At 46.2% G+C, this 19,194-nt stretch overlaps 1 protein-coding gene and 1 long non-coding RNA gene across 3 annotated transcripts in view; both read left to right on the forward strand.

The window, feature by feature from the left end:
- Positions 1 to 19,194, forward strand: part of GDPD5 (glycerophosphodiester phosphodiesterase domain containing 5) — a 156,327-nt gene that overhangs the window by 102,727 nt on the left and 34,406 nt on the right. For both annotated transcript variants that reach the window (XM_082219350.1, XM_082219351.1), the window contains exons 3-7: positions 6,941 to 7,044; positions 12,686 to 12,779; positions 13,215 to 13,274; positions 15,390 to 15,488; positions 18,428 to 18,521. In XM_082219350.1, coding sequence (XP_082075476.1) covers positions 6,941 to 7,044; positions 12,686 to 12,779; positions 13,215 to 13,274; positions 15,390 to 15,488; positions 18,428 to 18,521 — 451 coding nt within the window. The remainder of the gene's footprint in view (positions 1 to 6,940; positions 7,045 to 12,685; positions 12,780 to 13,214; positions 13,275 to 15,389; positions 15,489 to 18,427; positions 18,522 to 19,194) is intronic.
- LOC309530682 overlaps positions 1 to 19,194 on the forward strand; it is a 127,617-nt gene that overhangs the window by 40,821 nt on the left and 67,602 nt on the right. The gene's annotated exons all lie outside the window — the stretch shown is intronic.

Consider the following 19,194-nt stretch of genomic DNA (forward strand, 5'->3'; position numbering starts at 1 on the left):
TGCAGAAGCGCTAAATCGCACTTTGCGCATGTGCAGAAACGCTAAATTGCACTTTGCGCCTGTGCAGAAGCGCTAAATCGCAACCCGCGTGTGCACAGATGCGCTGCTGTGGGTTGCGAACGCTGCGGGTTGCGAACGTGCATCCCGCACGGATCACGTTCGCAACCCAAGCATCCATTGTAGTAAAATACAAGTGGAAAAAAACTCAGGTTATTTCAGAATTGATACGCTAGTTTAATTTAATTCGTTTCACAGAGCTTTCGGCTTTTTAGTTTGGTTCCTTTCTGAGGCGGTACTTTCCTTCAGTTACCCACCCCTTTAAAAAATCCAGCTCCTGAGGTTACTTTCAGTAATAGTCTTAAGGGCTCACCACACAGGCCTTCCTTCACTGGGTCTGTGTCCCTCTCCCTTTTTAAAAGCCAGAATCTGGCAGGCTGATTGATTTCGTTGAAATGTCAATGAGATTAGGCAATCAATAGAAGAATAGCATTAAACGGCAGTTGTATCAATATCTGCGTATTCCGTAGCAGAGATCATGCTTATGAAATCGGCGCCTGACCTTTACAGTAATATGTGTGTAGAAAGCAATTTCAGAATTCCAGTGTGCCGTGACGAAAAGGATATTGGATATGCGACTTTGGGCTGAAATTTCTGCTTGGAAAAATTGGAACCTCCTGCTTAGTCTTCCTCACAGGGCCGTTGTGAAGATAAAGCCACTCCCGACATAAGGATGGAGGCGGCGTTGCGGGCTCACGCCCCATCTACAACCTCGTGGGGCTATCTCATCCCCGCGGGACTTGGGAATCCCGGGGATTATCTCTTACGGCGTCAGCCAATCGGCTGGCGACAGGGGCGGGGTTAGGTCAGGTCATTTAAGGTCGGAGTAGCCCGTGCTCTCGCCCCTTTCTTTTCCTTCAGCCAGCTGAGGTTTCCCACCCACCCGCCCTTTAGGTTTTCATTTGGGCTTTGCTATGGGCTTCGGCTGGTCGCCGCAAGGGGCCTGGTAGGAGTTTTTCCATTTGGCTAATTGGCTGTATTTTGGAAGCCACTTAGTTTTTTTGCCTGCCTCATAGCAAAACGTCACAACACCTTGGTTTGGCGGTTAGGCATTGGCAGGGGTATTATTATGCAAATGAGTCGGGGGGGGGGAGGAACGCCATCACCTCCCCCAAAGTTGAAGGGTAGTCCGCTAAAGGACTCCGGGGGGGGGGGGGCGTCGCCTTGTCCGAAACCTATGGAGGCTAGGGCCTAAAGCGCGCTCCCGAGCGGTAACCCCTCGGGGAGTGCCTAGGGATGTGCATCTCATGGGCTTCCCCTGTTGATGCTTAACCCTTCCCGGTTCTATACCAGTTAGTCTGATAGTCCCAATGCCTAAAGCCAATACAGTGGTGCCCCGCAAGACGAATGCCTCGCAAGACGGAAAACTCGCTAGACGAAAGAGTTTTCCGTTTTGGAGGTGCTTCGCAAAACGAATCTCCTATGGGCTTGCTTCGCAAGACGACAATGTCTTGCGAGTTCCTGCGGGGTTTTTTTCCTTTCCCCCCCTTTTTTCTAAGCCGCTAAGCCGCTTATCAGCTGATCCGATAAGCCGCTAAAAGCCGCTAAAAGCTGCTAATAGCGCTAATCCGCTAATCCGCTAATCCGTCAATGGGCTTGCTTCGCAAGACGAAAAAACTGCTAGACGAAGAGAATCACAGAACGGATTCTTTTCGTCTTGCGAGGCACCACTGTACCACTCTTACTGTAATCAATAAAGTTGTGGCCATTTTTCGCCCATTAACCTAAATTCTTGTGTCCGGTGTCTTTATTTATTCCAACTGTGGGAGGGGGCGGGAATTGCCACGCAAGTGAATACTAACTTTCAGGGCTGCTATTCAAGCAACAAAGGACCTCTCCTAATTTATAGTTTTGGGCTCTGCGTTGAGGTCAAATGTTTTCCGTTTGCTGCCGGCTTTCGGATGCACCGGGTTTGTAAATTCACTGTTAATCTATTCTGCTAAGCCCTGTGGACAGTTTGGTAAGACATTTTAATGAATTAAAAGCTGGACTAACGCAGTATCATTTTTTTTTGAGCTGTGGTAACCAGAACTGTATTGAGTTGGAACATTTATTCTGGCCGTAAAACTGTTGCTATTACATTGGCTTCAGAGATACGGCTCTGTAATTTAAACTTGCGCAGAATAAATTTTAGCCGTGGGCCTCTGCCATAGCTATGCCTCTGACACACACATATCATTTCTCTCGTTAATCTTGTCCGCCTTTTATGAAGCTACGTCTCACTGGGACGTTGCATGACATGGGAGATACATAAAATGTCGCGGGGGAAGGCACAGATTGGCAGAGCAACCCAACCCCTTTCCATCACAGCAGCTGAAACGGGAGACGGATGACATAGTAGCCCCCAGAGGTCAGGAAAGCCAAATGAGATGCTGGCTTGTTAAATGCAAAAAAACGTTAATGACCTCCTTTTAAAAAACCACAAAACCTTACTTGGTTTATTTATCGAAATTGCTGTCACCCTTGTTTTGAATGAAGCTCAAGGTTATCTCTGATTTTATATACTGTATCGAGAGAGGGTGTATGTTGTGTTAGGGGCAGGGTAGTACCTCTGGTGGGGACGCACATGTCCTTCTGGGGTCTTTTATTCACCTTTGGCCCCCACCCTGCACTCAGGGTCCTACTGAGACATGGGTGGTGCTATGGGTTAAACCACAGAGCCTAGGACTTGCCGATCAGAAGGTCAGCGGTTCGAATCCCCACGACGGGGTGAGCTCCCATTGCTCGGTCCCTGCTCCTGCCCACCTAGCAGTTCAAAAGCACGTCAAAGTGCAAGTAGATAAATAGGTACCGCTCTGGCAGGAAGGTAAACGGCGTTTCCGTGCGCTGCTCTGGTTCACCAGAAGCGGCTTAGTCATGCTGGCCACATGACCCGGAAGCTGTACGCCAGCTCCGTTGGCCAGTAAAGCGAGATGAGCGCCACAACCCCGGAGTCGGCCATGACTGGACCTAATGGTCAGGGGTCCCTTTACCTTTACCTGCACTCAGCTCTCACATGTGGTTCCTAGAAGCTGTCAGCAGGAGACAGCGGCCACACACCAGGAAATGGCTTTGACAAGGGGTCCCCAAACTAAGGTCCGCGGGCCAGATGAGGCCTGAGGGACTCGTTTATCCGGCCCACGGCGACCCCCACCGTCACCCGCTCTTACCGGCGCTGCGGTGCATGGCTGCCCACTTCTGGGTCAGAGGAGCACCGGAAATAGTTGTGCACATGCGCAAGCGTTATTTGCGCATGCGCAAGCGTTATTTTGCGTGTGCAAGTGTTATTTGCGGCACACATCCGGGTCGGTGGACGCCAGTGCACATGCGCACAAGCTATTACCGGTACTCCTCCGACCCAGATGTGCACCGGAAATAACCCTTGCGCATGCGCAAATAACACTTGTGTATACGCACAAGCTATTTCCAGTGCTCCTCTGACCCAGAAGTGCGCCGTAAATAGTGTGTGTGCGCGCGTATGGGCACGCTCTCCCCCGCCCTCCGGCCCGCCGCGCGATCGGCACCCGAGACACCAGTAAGTTTGCTGACCCCTGGCTTTGACTGTCTGGCTAAACTAAGTGAGTTAAGATAGGCTTGAGACCAAGAGGGGGAAGATGCAAAGACAGCCTTGAGACCAAGAGTGAGTCCAAAGGTCAAAAAGGCGATTTCTGCACATGCTGTAGAGGGAAGTGAGGGACAGATGTGGCTTGTCTTTTTTAAAAATAAAATAAAATATTTTTTTTATTATTTTCCTTATACATACCGTATTTTTCGCTCTATAAGACGCACCAGACCACAAGACGCACCTAGTTTTTGGAGGAGAAAAACAAGAGAGAAAAAATTCTGAATCTCAGAAGCCAGAACAGCAACAGGGATCGCTGCACAGTGAAAGCAGCAATCCCTCTTGCTGTTCTGGCTTCTGGGATAGCTGCGCAGCCTGCATTCACTCCATAAGACGCACACACATTTCCCCTTACTTTTTAGGAGGGAAAAAGTGAGTCTTATAGAGCAAAAAATATGGTACTTTTACAATACAATACATGAAATCACATAAATACTTTTAGCTCTGCCGAGCTTGCAACTTCCCTCCATCCCTTCAGCAGGTATCCCTTATTTTCTTATGTCGCGAGTTCTACTTTTTAACCTTATATCTGTTGTACGTTGTAGGAGCCATTTGAATCCTGCCATTCTTTTTAGAGTTTTACAATTGTCCTTTATATACACCATAAATTTACTAAAAATTTCTCGAAACCTCCGATCGTTCTGATCCCGAATTCTTCCCATCAGTTTGGCTAGCTCCGCGTAACTCTTCATTTTCGTCTGCCACTCCGCAATAGTAGGAATTTCTTGCAATTTCCAGTTTTGGGCAAGCATGTTTCTTGCCGCTGCTGTGGCGTACATAAAGTCATTGGTCCGCTTTCTTAATTTCCTTCCCCATCAAACCCAACCAAAAGGCTTCTGGCTTTTTGGGGAAAGGTGTATTTAAATATTTTCTTGAGTTCATTGTAAATTAATTCCCAAAAGTTCTTAACTTTATCACAAGTCCACCACATGTGATAAAAGTCTCCATGGGCAGATGGGGCTTATCAACGTAGGTATCTTATTCAGGAGAAGGAAAACTCTGATCCTAAACCTTCGCTGCCTTGCGGGATATCTCCGAGAGGAGAAAAGGCTCAGGAGTCAACCCTACCAAAATCCAGAGCGGAGTCCCTAAGGCGGTTGGATGGTGCCTTGTACACACCTCCTTCTGTCAACTCTTCCTCTGGTTTCCCTTAGATCACATCAGCAAGGCTGAGATTTTGTCTTGTCGTCTGGGCAGCCCAGGATTTCCACACACCTTGCCCAGGCTGGCAAGGGGGCAAGCCGTGGTGTTGGGCAAGGTGGTGGGTGAGTGGGGTTGGTGGGTGTTTTGGATCAAGTTAGCCATATTGATTTGTATGCTGTTGGGGGTTTTTTTTGGTCATTGTCTTGTTGGGCTGTGTATGTGATAAAGGGGAGCCATACCGGGGTGAAGGTGTCTTCTTCTATTTGTCCCCGTGTCAGTTCATTGGATAATTTTTCTAGTAGGGCTGTTTCTCGTACTATTTGGTACCGTTGGTCCATGCTTACTCCTGACAGGTCTCTCCAGCGTCTGGCTATGATGCTTCTGGCCGCTGAAAGTAGGTGGGTTATGAGTTCTTTGTGGTGTAAGCGGGCATTATTGTCTTGGAAGATGTTTAGTAAGGTCAATTCTGGGGTGATTTCTAATACTTGCTTGGTTATTTTATTTATTTCTTGTATGGTTGTTGCCCAGAATAGTTGGATTCTGGGGCACTCCCACCACATGTGGAGGTATGTGCCTGTGGAGGTGTACCCTCTCCAGCATTTTGGTGAAGTTCCTGGGTGTATTATTATTATTATTATTTATAATATATTTATTTAAAAATTTGGATATAAGAAAAAAATGAAAAATAAACATACAAAATAATAAACAATTAAAAACACACATTAATTTTCAATGACATAACTTCCATACCCTTATTTCCTCCAACCTCCTCATACTTCCCTTCTTTGTATTCCAATTCAATTTGTTAGTTCAGCAAATCCTTACCTTTAAACTTATACCCATTTATAATCCTTTTTTCATGTCTCCTAAAGCATTACAGCTGGAAACCACTTAGTTTCTATCCAACATCTTTCTAACATTCATTCATTTTACAATATTTCTTTAAATTGTCCTTAAATTTCTTCCAAAGTTCCTGGGGGTATTAGCACTAGTTTTCTTGGTGTTAGGTACCACCTGTAGGTGAGTTTTAGAGAGAGTTCTTTTCTTTTCGTTGATATGGATTTAAAGGGGGGTTTAGACCACATTTTGGTCCATTGAGTGGGGTTAATTTCATAGCCTATGTCATCCTCCCACTGTTTGGCAACATGGTGGCAGCACTGTGGCTTTTTTTGGAGGCACAGATGGGCAGAAGGGTTTGCCAGAAAAATAAATAAATCCCAGAGAAGCGAGAATGGAGGATAGGGGGTGTTGTCGTTCCCTGGACACAGACTGAGCTCCACCTTACTCACGATGGTGAGAGGTTAACATGTTTGTTTGTGCAGAGAGAGAGAGAATGCCATTATTTCTGGATTTGCATATATCAGTATAAACCAGCCCAAGGAGATGAATTTAATTGACCCTATCTACATCAAGCTATATTCTATCTTTATCACCAAACTCCGAATATAATTGCATATTGTATTAATTAACATTAATTTTTAATATATTAGTGGCCATGTGATAATTTTAGCTTATAAATTTTATTGTTTAACTTTTTAACTTGCATATTAAGGTACTTTTACAGCTCTGTTTAGAGTAGGTAAGGTCTTGATAATATAAATGTTTTAAGTTTTTTTGTGTCAATCCGGTATATTTTCTTTTAATCGTTGAATGATTCTGTGTACATTGCAGCAGCCTTTGGCTATGTGCAATAAAACTGACTGAGTGGCTGATATCAGTATAAATCAGCCCATGCAGATTTTATTGCCTCGCAAGACGAAAAGAATCCGTTCTGTGATTCTCTTCGTCTAGCGGTTTTTTTGTCTTGCGAAGCAAGCCCATTGACGGATTAGCGGATTAGCGGCTTTTAGCGGCTTATCTGCTGATCGGATCAGCTGATAAGCGGATTAGCGGCTTAGAAAAAGGGGGGGGGGAGGAAAAAAAACCAGCAGGAACTCGCAAGACATTGTCGCCTTGCGAAGCAAGCCCATAGGAGATTCGTTTTGCAAAGCACCTCCAAAACGGAAAACTCTTTCGTCTAGCGAGTTTTCCGTCTTGCGAGGCATTCGTCTTGCAGGGCACCTTTTTGGATGGCACCTAAACACCCTTTACTAGCCCTGCCAGCCTCTCACATTTCTTCTTTTCTTTTTGCCTCCGCAGTGGGAGCGCCTCTGGTTCTTAATCCTCACCTTCTCTTTCTTCCTGACCCTGATCTGGTTTTACTTCTGGTGGGAAGCGCACAACGACTACAATGAGATCAACTGGTGAGTAGAGAAAGGGAGCGTGTTTTACCTCTTACCTTTACTGGAGGAGGTTGGGAGCGGGGCGTGGGCCAAGTGGGGGAAGCAGGTGCCCTGTGTGCAGAAAGTCCCAGCGTCAGTCCCTTCTCCCTCCTGGGGAAAAGCCCGCAAGAGCCGCGCAAAGCTTGTGTGTGGCTCTTGCTGCTTGCCTCCCCCCCTGCATTCGCTCCATAGGATGCACAGACGTTTCCCCTTTGTTTTTAAGATGGAAAAACTGCGTCCTATGGTGCGAAAAATACGGTATTCAACACAAAAAACAGGGACAATTTGTTGTTGACAAAGGACAGCTGGACATATAAAGGGCCCCATTGCCTTCAGTAGCTTAGGGCCTCATCCGGCCCTGGGCATCTTGCATAGGATCTAACATTCTGTGTTGTTTTTTTAATAGCTTGCGTGCCTGCTTCTGCCAAATTCTTTAAGGAAGTTTTCTTAGTGGCTGGCTCTCGATTGTGGAATTTCCTTTCCTGAGCTCTTGCCAGGATCCAGAACAGACTGCTGTAATCCCACTTCAGGGAACCTCTCTGCTCTGGGGCTTTTGCCAATATGACTTTGGTTTACTTTGGGAGACCCTTTTTCTTCCCCAGCCGAGACCCTCACTGTGTCTTGGCCAGCCCTGGGATGCGAAGAGGGGAGGGCTGCGTTCCATTAATGGGTGTGGCGAGTGCAGAACGGACCACCGTGCAGTACGTGCAAGACATGCGTTGTCAGACGCTTTTAATCATTTTCAAATGTTCAAAACATGTTTTTATTCTTATTTTCCATTGCACTGTTTTGTCACCGGGGTGCTTTTCGACCTGGGCTTCTTCAGAAGGAAAGAAGGGAGATACATACAAATAATGAAAACATGTAATAACGGCATTTTTAAACAGATGGCACTTCTGTCGTGGAAGCTTGAGTTGAGATTCCTTTTATTGCAGGAGGTTGGATTAAATGACCCCCCGGGTCCCTTCCAACTCTAGGAGTCTATAATTGCATTATTCAAATCAATCAATAAAAATATGTAAAAACTGGAGAATTCGAGAGAGATATAGCCACACTGGCAGCGTATCTCTTCTTTCTCGTATCTAAAAATGCAAGAAGGGCTTTTACACTCGCCAGAAGCTCTGCTCTGCTCTCGCCGGTCCTGGAAGGAGCCTTTAAAAAAGTCCCATATGCTCAGAGACTTTGCGCCTGTTCATTGGGGGAGATAGGAAGCCCAGAGCACTTGTTCTTTAAATGTCCCTTTTATGAAGAGGCACGTAGTGAGACCATTGATCCCCTGCTGGTGAGGCTCACTGACCTCTCAGAAAAGCAAAAACTTGACCTTTTCCTGTTAGGCAAAGATCATAAGACGACCCGGATGGTCACCAGATTCTGTGTACAGATCTGTAGGCGCAGACCATCCCCAGACCCAAACTAGTTTGTTAAGAAAATCCCCAAACTTGGTTTCATGGGTCATCTCTCTGCGGTAGCTTATCTTAAAGTTTAAGTGTCTATACACTTATCGCATTTATAAATTTTAAATTGATTGTTGTACATTGTTTTAAATGTTTGTTTCCCTTCTGGGATTGTACCCCCAAGTGTGTTTTATAAGCTGGTCTCCGACCGTAATAAATTATCTATCTATCTATCTATCTATCTATCTATCTATCTATCTATCTATCATCTATCATCTATCTATCTATCTATCATCTATCATCTATCTATCTATCTAAAAATATGTAATATACTCATATGTTCCCCCCTGCACAGTGCACTGTTAAACTATGGAACTCCTTGCCACAGGGTGCACTGATGGCCACCAACCTAGATGGCTTTAAAAGAGGATTGTAACTGATCTGTAGAACATACTCTATGACTTGGGGTTGGATGCTTCAGTCCAAGATTCCCGCATTGCAGGGGGGTTGGACTAGATGACCTCTGGGTCCCTTCCAATGCTAGGATTCTGTGAAAACAGGAACATATGTACCATTGTTAACTATGGAAATCCTTTAATAACAAAAACTTTGGAGTATTGGAGCCTCAGCTTCAGGATCTGTCCTTCCAGTGAGCACTCAGGGCTGATTTCCTTCAGAATGGAGAGGTTTGATCTTCTTGCAGTCCATGGGACTCTCAAGAGTCTCCTCCAGCACCATAATTCAAAAGCATCCATTCTTCGGCGATCAGCCTTCTTTATGGTCCAGCTCTCACTTCCATACATCACTACTGGGAAAACCATAGCTTTAACTAGATGGCCCTTTGTTGGCAAGGTGATGTCTCTGCTTTTTAAGATGCTGTCTAGGTTTTTCATTGCTTTTCTCCCAAGAAGCAGTGATCATGGAACCCAAGAAAGTACAATCTCTCACTGCCTCCATTTCTTCCCCTCCTGAATTAACTTTACCCAACTTGCTCTTCAGGGGTTCATTTTGATCCTTGCACAGAGGCTCACTGTCTTCTCCTCTCTCTCTTTAATTAACTTTGGGTTTAGCGAGCTTTATTAGGAAGTGTGTCTCTATTTAAATGCAAATTTTGACATTTTTGTCTGGGATGGGATGGAGTCAGCGCTTGTGGCAGAGATTTATGGGGACAGCTCTTGGGGGTCTCGCTGCCAGATCAGTGTGGTTCTCAAACTTTTTTTTCCCTCTGGGCCACAGTTTCAGAATTAAAAATTGCTCTGTGCCACACAACGAATTTCTTATTGAAAAGAAATACGTTGGAAAACAGCAGGGAAGATCTCCGAGCAGTGCTTCATGTACAGCATAGAACACAGCAACTTTGTGATATGAGAGCCAGTGTGGCGTAATGGTTTGCAGCAGTTCTCAAGCTGTGGGTCCCCAGATGTCATTGGACTACAACTCCCATCATCCCATGAAGGGTGCTCATCAATGGTTCCTCTTCATCCTGGAGAAGAGTGACTAGTGGGGTGCCACAGGGTTCTGTCTTGGGCCTGGTCTTATTCAACATCTTTATCAACGACTTGGATGATGGACTCAAGGGCATCCTGATCAAATTTGCAAATGACACCAAACTGGGAGGGGTGGCTAACACCCCAGAGGACAGGATCACACTTCAAAACGACCTTGACAGATTAGAGAACTAGGCCAAAACAAACAAGATGAACTTTAACGGGGAGAAATGTAAAGTATTGCACTTGGGCAAAAATATGAGAGGCACAAATACAAGATGGGTGACACCTGGCTTGAGAGCAGTACATGTGAAAAGGATCTAGGAGTCTTGGTTGACCACAAACTTGACATGAGCCAACAGTGTGACGCGGCAGCTAAAAAAGCCAATGCAATTCTGGGCTGCATCAATAGGAGTATAGCATCTAGATCAAGGGAAGTAATAGTGCCACTGTATTCTGCTCTGGTCAGACCTCACCTGGAGTACTGTGTCCAGTTCTGGGCACCACAGTTCAAGAAGGACACTGACAAACTGGAACGTGTCCAGAGGAGGGCAACCAAAATGGTCAAAGGCCTGGAAACGATGCCTTCTGAGGAACGGCTAAGGGAGCTGGGCATGTTTAGCCTGGAGAAGAGGAGGTTAAGGGGTGATATGATAGCCATGTTCAAAGATATAAAAGGATGTCACATAGAGGAGGGAGAAAGGTTGTTTTCTGCTGCTCCGGAGAAGCGGACACGGAGCAATGGATCCAAACTACAAGAAAGAAGATTCCACCTAAACATTGGGAAGAACTTCCTGACAGTAAGAGCTGTTTGACAGTGGAATTTGCTGCCAAGGAGTGTGGTGGAGTCTCCTACTTTGGAGGTCTTTAAGCAGAGGCTTGACAACCATATGTCAGGAGTGCTCTGATGGTGTTTCCTGCTTGGCAGAGGGTTGGACTCGATGGCCCTTGTGGTCCATTCCAACTCTAGGATTCTATGATTCTATGATCCCTGACCACTGGCCATGCTGGCTAGGCATGATGGGAGTTGTAGTCCAAAAACATCTGGGGCCCCACAGGTTGAGAACCTCTGGTTTAGAGTGTCTGACTAGGACCTGGGAGAGCAGGGTTCGAATCTTCACTCAGCCACGAACCTAACCTTGGGCCAGTGGGCATCTCTTAGCCTCCTCACCAGCCCAGTGCTGGATATTCATATAAGCTAAACAAGCTATAGCTTAGGGCCCCACTCGCTTGGGGCCCCCAAAAAAAAATTAAAGGAAAAAAACCTGGATGTACATTTCCAAAGTATAAGATAAAAACAAATAAAATAAAACCTACATACAGCAAGAGTGTTTTGTGTTGTGTAGGCTCCTAGGATGTAAGTCATGGGCCCTGCCTGCTAGCCTGCTCCCTAAAATATCACTGGTTCGTTCATTTCTATATATAGGGTGCCTACATTCTGCATGTGCAAATGGCTTGAGATACCTATTAGGTCCATAAATTACCATATATCAGGGGTCAGCAAGCTTTTTCAGCCGTGGGCCGGTTCACCGTCCCTCAGACCTTGTGGGGGGCCGGACTATATTTTGAAAAGAAATATGAACGAATTCCTGTGCCCCACAAATAACCCAGAGATGCATTTTAAATAACACATTCTACTCATGCAAAAACACCAGGCTGGCCCCACAAATAACCCGGAGGTGCATTTTAAATAAAAGGACACATTCTACTCATGTAAAAACACTCTGATTCCTGGACCGTTTGCGGGCCGGATTTAGAAGGCGATTGGGCCGCATCTGGCCCACGGGCCTTAGGTTGCCAACCTTGGTATATAGCGTATATTCAACACAAAAACAGCAACAATTTGTTGTTGACAAAGGGCAGCTGGACATATAAAGGGCCCCGTTACCTTCAGTAGCTTAGGGCCTCGTCAAACCTTAATCCGGCCCTGAGCTTACCTCTCAGGGTTGTTGTGAGTGAAATGGGGAGGAGGAGAACCCATTGCCTTTGGGAGATAAAGGTGGCTTATAGATGTACTAAATAAATAAACCACGGAACCAGACCATGTCCAGAAGGACCTGCAGGTTGGTGGTTGTGCATCAATTTGGACGCTCACAAAATAGTCGCCACCTGTATTGATTGCCCCTGAGTCTTCCTGCCACAACAGTGTGATAGTTTACAGAGCATCAGCGATATCCATCGTGCCTGCCTCTGATCATCCTGGTCAGACCTCACCTGGAGTACTGTGTCCAGTTCTGGGCACCACAATTCAAGAAGGACACTGAGAAACTGGAACGTGTCCAGAGGAGGGCAACCAAAATGGTCAAAGGCCTGGAAACGATGCCTTATGAGGAACGGCTAAGGGAGCTGGGCATGTTTAGCCTGGAGAAGAGGAGGTTAAGGGGTGATATGATAGCCATGTTCAAAGATATAAAAGGATGTCACATAGAGGAGGGAGAAAGGTTGTTTTCTGCTGCTCCAGAGAAGCGGACATGGAGCAATGGATGCAAACTACAAGAAAGAAGATTCCACCTAAACATTAGGAAGAACTTCCTGACAGTAAGAGCTGTTTGACAGTGGAATTTGCTGCCAAGGAGTGTGGTGGAGTCTCCTACTTTGGAGGTCTTTAAGCAGAGGCTTGACAACCATATGTCAGGAGTGCTCTGATGGTGTTTCCTGCTTGGCAGGGGGTTGGACTCGATGGCCCTTGTGGTCTCTTCCAACTCTATGATTCTATGATCCTTCTCTCTTTTGATCCTTCAGGTTTTTATATAATAGAATGGGATATTGGAGCGATTGGTCCGTTCCGATCCTTGTTTCAACGGCAGCTGGTTTCACGTATATCACAGCATTATTGGTAAGTTTTCTTTTTTAAAATTCTTATTTATACTTTTCAAAGTTATACATTTCACCGATTTTAGTCATTTTGGCATTTATAAAACTTGACTTCCTTCCCCCTCTTTCTGCGGTTCCCTCAATTTATTTTTTAATATCTTCTGCATATCCCAGTTAACTTAATTTCTCAATTATTCATCTTTAAATATATGCTCTTGTGAAACAGCAGGTTGTTACAATAATACTGCCAGTGTTTTTTTTATCTGTTTACAATTTATCTGTAAATATTCCATAAGAAATCAAGTAACAAACTTTTTATAAACAACTTTTTTAAAAGTTTGAGAACCTCTGGGCAAGACTGACCAATTGCCTTGACTTGGTGGAAGGAAGTTTCCTGGATTCCTAATCAGCTTTTTTCCCTTTCTCTCTCTCCTTCCCAACTTGGTTGCCCTTTCAGATTTTAGCACTATGTCACATAGCAGTAGGACAGCAAATGAACCTACACTGGATCCACAAGGTAAGGCAGCTTTCGATATACAGTGCTGTGGGTGGGTGGGGGAATTGGGTTGGCTTTTGCAGCCCAATTCTCCAGTGTCCCCTAAGTCCATTAATCGGTCAGAGAAAAATGAGTGGAAGCAGGAACCAGTAGAAGGAAAGAAAGGCAGATCTTCAATTGAATGGCAAGACCCCAAGCCCACCCCATCTCTAGATAATGTAACACACGGACACCAATATTTTGGGTTAATGGGATAAATAAGGCCACAACTTTATTGGCTACAGATGTGAGCGGTATTGGTTTAGGCACTGGAACTGAACCGACTATATCTGACTCCTGCCCGTCATGCGGGTAGTATTATAAGGGTCAACCACTAGTAAAGGGAGCCCTTTTGATGTACATCAGGGGTCGGCAACCTAAGGGCCATGGGCCACAAGCAGACCGCAGCTGATTGGCAAGCGATGGAGAGGGGGATAAGGGACTCTAGAGATAAAGGAGGCTGCCTGGGAGGGGGGAGGTAAAGACAGCGAACTTGCAAGGAGAGGAGACAGGAATACTAAACAAGCAATGAGGAGAGAAATTAGAAGAAAAGGAGGAGCAAAAAAACTGCTCCAGCTAAGGAAAATACACTAAGGCAAACAAGAGGGAAGGGGGTGTTGAAAGGAAGCAGCTGATCGGCAGGCGATCAGGAGGGAGATAAGGGACGCTAGAGATAAAGGAGGCTGCCTGGGAGAGGGGAGGTGAAAGCCCATGGATCCTCAGGATTTTTGCATTGGGTCACCCCAAATTCACCATCAGATCACATAGCATGTCCATGGCTACAGCCTGCACCCAAAAAAAACCACACATCCACTGTTTCATGGAGCCGCAATTACGCAAAAACATGGTTACAAAGCAGGGATCCACATGGATCCTCAGGATTTTTGCATTGGGCTACCCCAAACTCACCGTCAAATCATGTATCATGTCTGTGGCCACAGCACGAACCACAAAAATCATACATCCAATGTTTCGTTCAGAATATATTTTTTTCTTGCTTTTCTCCTCTAAAAACTAGGCGCGTCTTATGGTCAGGTGTGCCTTATGGAGCGAAAAATACGGTACTCTGGTTGGCCTCTGTTGTTTTCTCCTACCAATAGGGAACCCACTTAAGGACTCTATACGGGCTCCGGAATACCCCATAAGGGAAAGGGAGCAGTTTTTCTTACAACAGCTGTGAGGGTTGCTGTGTTGGAGCGTGTGGCGTGGCTTAAAAGTGCTCTGCGACTCTTAGGTTGAAGAAAGTTGGGTGGGCAGAACTCTGCAAACACACAGTCACTTTTTTTGCACTGATCCTGTTAGTTTCACAGGAGAAATTTGAATCCTACAATGTCTTCTGCTGCCTTTGGTCTTCCTTTGTCCCTACGCCGCCCTGGCCCGGTCTGGCTCATTCTTTCTTGCTTCCGATTCATGCCTCTCCGAATGAAACCGCGTTGGCTTCACAATAGGAACCCGGGTCGCAGCGGTAGATGAGATAAAGGAATAGCTTGGCTATTGCTGCCTTTTAGTCTTATGAGTGATTTTTTTGGGGGGGGGAGGCAGCAGGAGAGAGATTCTCCAGTACGTTTGCTGCGCTTCGCCCTTCCAGCGATTGCAATCTACGGCGAAGTGAATCTCATTACGTTACGCCCGTCACAGTGAAATGTGTTATTAGTGCTTTGCCATTCAAGCTCCTTTTGAGAACCTCTACATCGGTCAGTTCCGGGGATTAATCTAAATCCCTTTTTTAAGAAAAGAGAAGAGAAGGGGAGAGACAATCCCATCAGCCTGTATCTCCTCCTCAAAGAAGAAAAACCCAGCGAAATGGAGCGCTTTCCGCTTCAAACTTAACAGGATTTTGTCTCTGCTCGCTTAGTGGAAACCATAATATTTGCAGAGCTGGAAGGGACCTGAGGGTCATCCAGACCAACCCCTCAGTTTAAAGCTACGGTTTAATTGTCAAAAGCAGGTGTTTGTGAAGTTGAGGGCGGGCTGGCCTTCCACGCTGGCACGACTCCTTTCTCGGATACAAAGAGTGCCCGAGCTTTGATTAGTGCTTCCTCGCAGCGCCAGAGGGAAGAAATACAATGAAATCTCTGCCCTTTCCTTGCCTTGCAGATTGGGTTGATAACCACCTTGATAACGATCGTTGTCACCATGTGCTCTATAGCCCAGCTATGGGATGATGAGTGGAGCATGGTCGCTATATCCTTGCAGGTAAGTGTCATGGCAGAGGGCAGGGGCCAACCATAGTTCTTCCGCCTTCTCTAAATAGCCCTCCGGATCAGGGCCGGATTTAGGTTTGATGAGGCCCTAAGCTGCTGAAGGTAACGGGGCCCTTTATATGTCCAGCCGTCCTTTGTCAACAACAAATGGTCACTGTTTTTTGTGTTGAATATATGCTCTATGGTAATTTGTGGACCTAATAGGTATCTAAAGCCATTTGCACATAACAAAATACATATTTTATCAAAGTAATTGTTGAACTGAAATACAATTAAGAAGAAGTATATTAATAGTGAAATAATTATTACGCTCTACCTTAAAATGACTTTTTATTCGTAACAAACTTAATAATGCAAACACATTGGCATTTGGCAATAACAAAAGTTCCTTTAGAAACACATTTTACAAAGACTCATAATCTAGTCTCTAGAAACTTGCTATAACATGAAATAATAATAGGTGTAAATATAGGATGCAAACTACATTATAAATAGCAGAATGTAGGCACCCTATATATAGAAAGGAGCAAAACAGTGATATTTTCGGGAGCAGGCTAGCAGGCAGGGCCCATGATTTACATTGTAGGAGCCTACACAACACAAAACACTGTTGCTGCATGTAGGTTTTATTTTATTTTTTTTTAATCTTATATTTTGGAAATGTACATCCAGTTTGTTTTTCCCTTTAATTTTTTGGGGGGTTCCCAAGAGAGTGGGTCCTTGATCTATAGCTTGTTTAGCTTACACAGTCATACCTTGGATTACAGACGCTTCAGGTTGTGGTTGTTTAGGTTGCGGACCCACCGAAACCTGGAAGTACTGGAACGGGTTACTTCCGAGTTTTGGGGGTGGCGCATGTGCAGAAGCAATAAATCGCACATGCACAGAAGCACTGAATTGCAACCCGCGTGTGTGCAGACGCACCGCTGTGGGAGGCAAATGTGCATCCCTCACGGATCACGTTCGCAACCCGAGTGTCCACTGTACGTAAATCTGGCACTTCTTCGGACTTTCCTGGGCCACGGCCTTTGTTGGTGCCACTATGCGCTCCAGTGCGTTGGCCTGGCCAGAGACGTGTCCTTGAGCTGTGAAATGGCCTCATGGAACCGTAGAGTTGGAAGGGAACCCAATGGGTCATCTAGACCAACCCCAGCCTGATTGGATGAAGGCAGACTCAGAGCAACAGATCCTTCAGAGACGTCGAATCAAAGTTAGAAGGGACTTTGGAGGCCAGCTCCCTCAACATTGAAGGTTTGAGTTGCAGCAGCCCGGGCAAATAGCCTCCAGGCCTCTGCTGAATTTCCCCCACTGATTGATAGTCAACCGCCTCCTGTGGCAGGCTGGTCCGCAGTTACCTGTTAGGAAGTTTCCAATGAAATCTGCTTCTTTGTCGTTTTTCACCTCTTTTCATTTTGTGGAAGCCGGTTCTGCTGCACCTTCTGCTTCAGATTCTTGAAGTAAGGCCTCCTCAGTTCCCAGGAGTCTAATAATAATAATAATAATAATAATAATAATAATAATTTATTATTTATACCCCACCCATCTGGCTGAGTTTCCCCAGCCACTCTGGGCGGCTCCCAGTTGAGTGTTAAAAATAATACAGCTTTAAATATTAAAAACTTCCCTAAACAGGGTTGCCTTCAGATGTCTTTTAAAGGTAAGATAGCTGCTTATTTCCTTGACATCTGAGGGGAGGGCTTTCCACAGGGCGGGCGCCACTACCGAGAAGGCCCTCTGTTCCCTGTAACCTCACTTCTTGCCATGAGGGAACCTCCAGAAGGCCCTCGGAGCTGGACCTCAGTGTCCAGGCTGGACGATGGGGGTGGAGACGCTCCTTCAGGTATACTGGGCCGAGGCCGTTTAGGGCTTTCAAGGTCAGCACCAACACTTTGAATTGTGCCCAGAAATGTACTGGGAGCCCATGTAGGTCTTTCAGGACCGGTGTTATGTGGTTTTGGGGACCGCTCCCAGTCACCAGTCCAGCTGCTGCATTCTGGATTAATTGCAGTTTCTGAGTCACCTACAAAGGTAGCCCCACGTAGAGCGCATGGCAGTAGTCCAAGTGGGAGATAACCAGAGCATGCACCACTCTGGCGAGACAGTCTGCGGGCAGGGAGGGTCTCATCCTGCGTACCAGATGGAGCTGGTAGACAGCCGCCCTGGATACAGAATTGACCTGCGCCTCCATGGACAGTTGTGAGTCCAGAATGACTCCCAGGCTGCGCACCTGGTCCTTCAGGGGCACAGTTACCCCATTCAGGACCAGGGAGTCCTCCACACCCGCCCGCCTTCTGTCCCCCCAAAATAGTACTTCTGTCTTGTCAGGATTCAACCCCAGTCTGTTAACCGCCATCCATGAATGATCTGTTTTAGGCTTCCCCAAGTGGGTGGCCCTCCGACTGTTTAGGACTACAACTCCCATCATCAGCTCCTCCCAGTGGGAGTCACAGTCCAAAACAGCTGGTTAGAGGAGCCTCATCTGATTAGATGGCTTTTTGCGGTTGAGCAACAGGGACCCTGTACATACAGCTGCACTGTATGTAGCTGAAAGGGACCCCTGCGGTCATCTAGTCCAACCCCCTTCAGTGCAGGAACCACAGCTAAATCGCATCATGATTCCTACATGACATTTCCTACTGCTTTCATTGGCTATATAGCAGGGATGTCCAACAGGTTGATCACGATCTTTCCCCTTTAACTCCCCCCAAAACAGACGTTTCCCCCCCCAAAAAGACCTTTAAAAATGGGGCATTTCTCTTCCCTAAAAAAAGCTCAACATCTTTGAGCTTAACCCCTAAAAAATGGGTAGGACACTAGATCCCTGCCAGTTTTTAATTCTGAAAGTAGATCGCAGTTTCTTGAGAGTTGGCCACCCTACTATATAGCAAACGTATTTGTGTACGTCACCGTTCCCTGCTCTCTTTTTCCTAGGCAACAGCGCCTTTTCTGCACATAGGAGCCCTTGCGGCTGTCACCGCCCTGTCTTGGTTGGTGTCTGGGCAGTTTGCAAGAGCCGAAAGAGCCAGTGAGTACTTGCTTGTTTCTTTCTCGTCACGGAGGGCAAGATTTGTGTGTCATTGCTGTGTGTTGTGTGGAGGGGGCTGTACCCAGGGGTTGGACCCTGGTTGGCGAACCCTGCTTAAAGCTAACCATGGTTTACTGTCCTCCTTCCTGCAGGCATGAACTTCACCATGGTTAGCATTAAGACGGGATGGGGTGGGGCTTAACTTGGTGCTTGAACCCTGGTTGTTGAATCCTTGTTAAAGCTAACCATGGTTTACGGTTCTCCTTCCTGCAGGCATGAACTTCACCATGGTTAGAATTGAGGGATAGGGAGGGGCTTAACTTGGGGCTTGAACCCTGGTTGGCGGATCCTGGTTAAAGCTAACCATAGTTTACTGTTCTCCTTCTTGCAGAAATGAACTTGACCATGGTTAGCATTGAGGGATGTGGTGGGGCTTAACTTGGGGCTTGAACCCTGATTGGTGGATCCTGGTTAAAGCTAACCATGGTTTACTGTTCTTCCTGCAGACAAGAACTTCACCATGGTTAGCATTAAGATGGGATGGGGTGGGGCTCAACTTGGTGCTTGAACCCTGGTTGTTGAATCCTTGTTAAAGCTAACCATGGTTTACGGTTCTCCTTCCTGCAGGCATGAACTTCACCATGGTTAGAATTGAGGGATAGGGAGGGGCTTA

This window comes from Podarcis vaucheri (genome assembly GCF_965113315.1).
Source record: "Podarcis vaucheri genome assembly, chromosome: 4".
NCBI classification, from domain to species: domain Eukaryota; kingdom Metazoa; phylum Chordata; class Lepidosauria; order Squamata; family Lacertidae; genus Podarcis; species Podarcis vaucheri.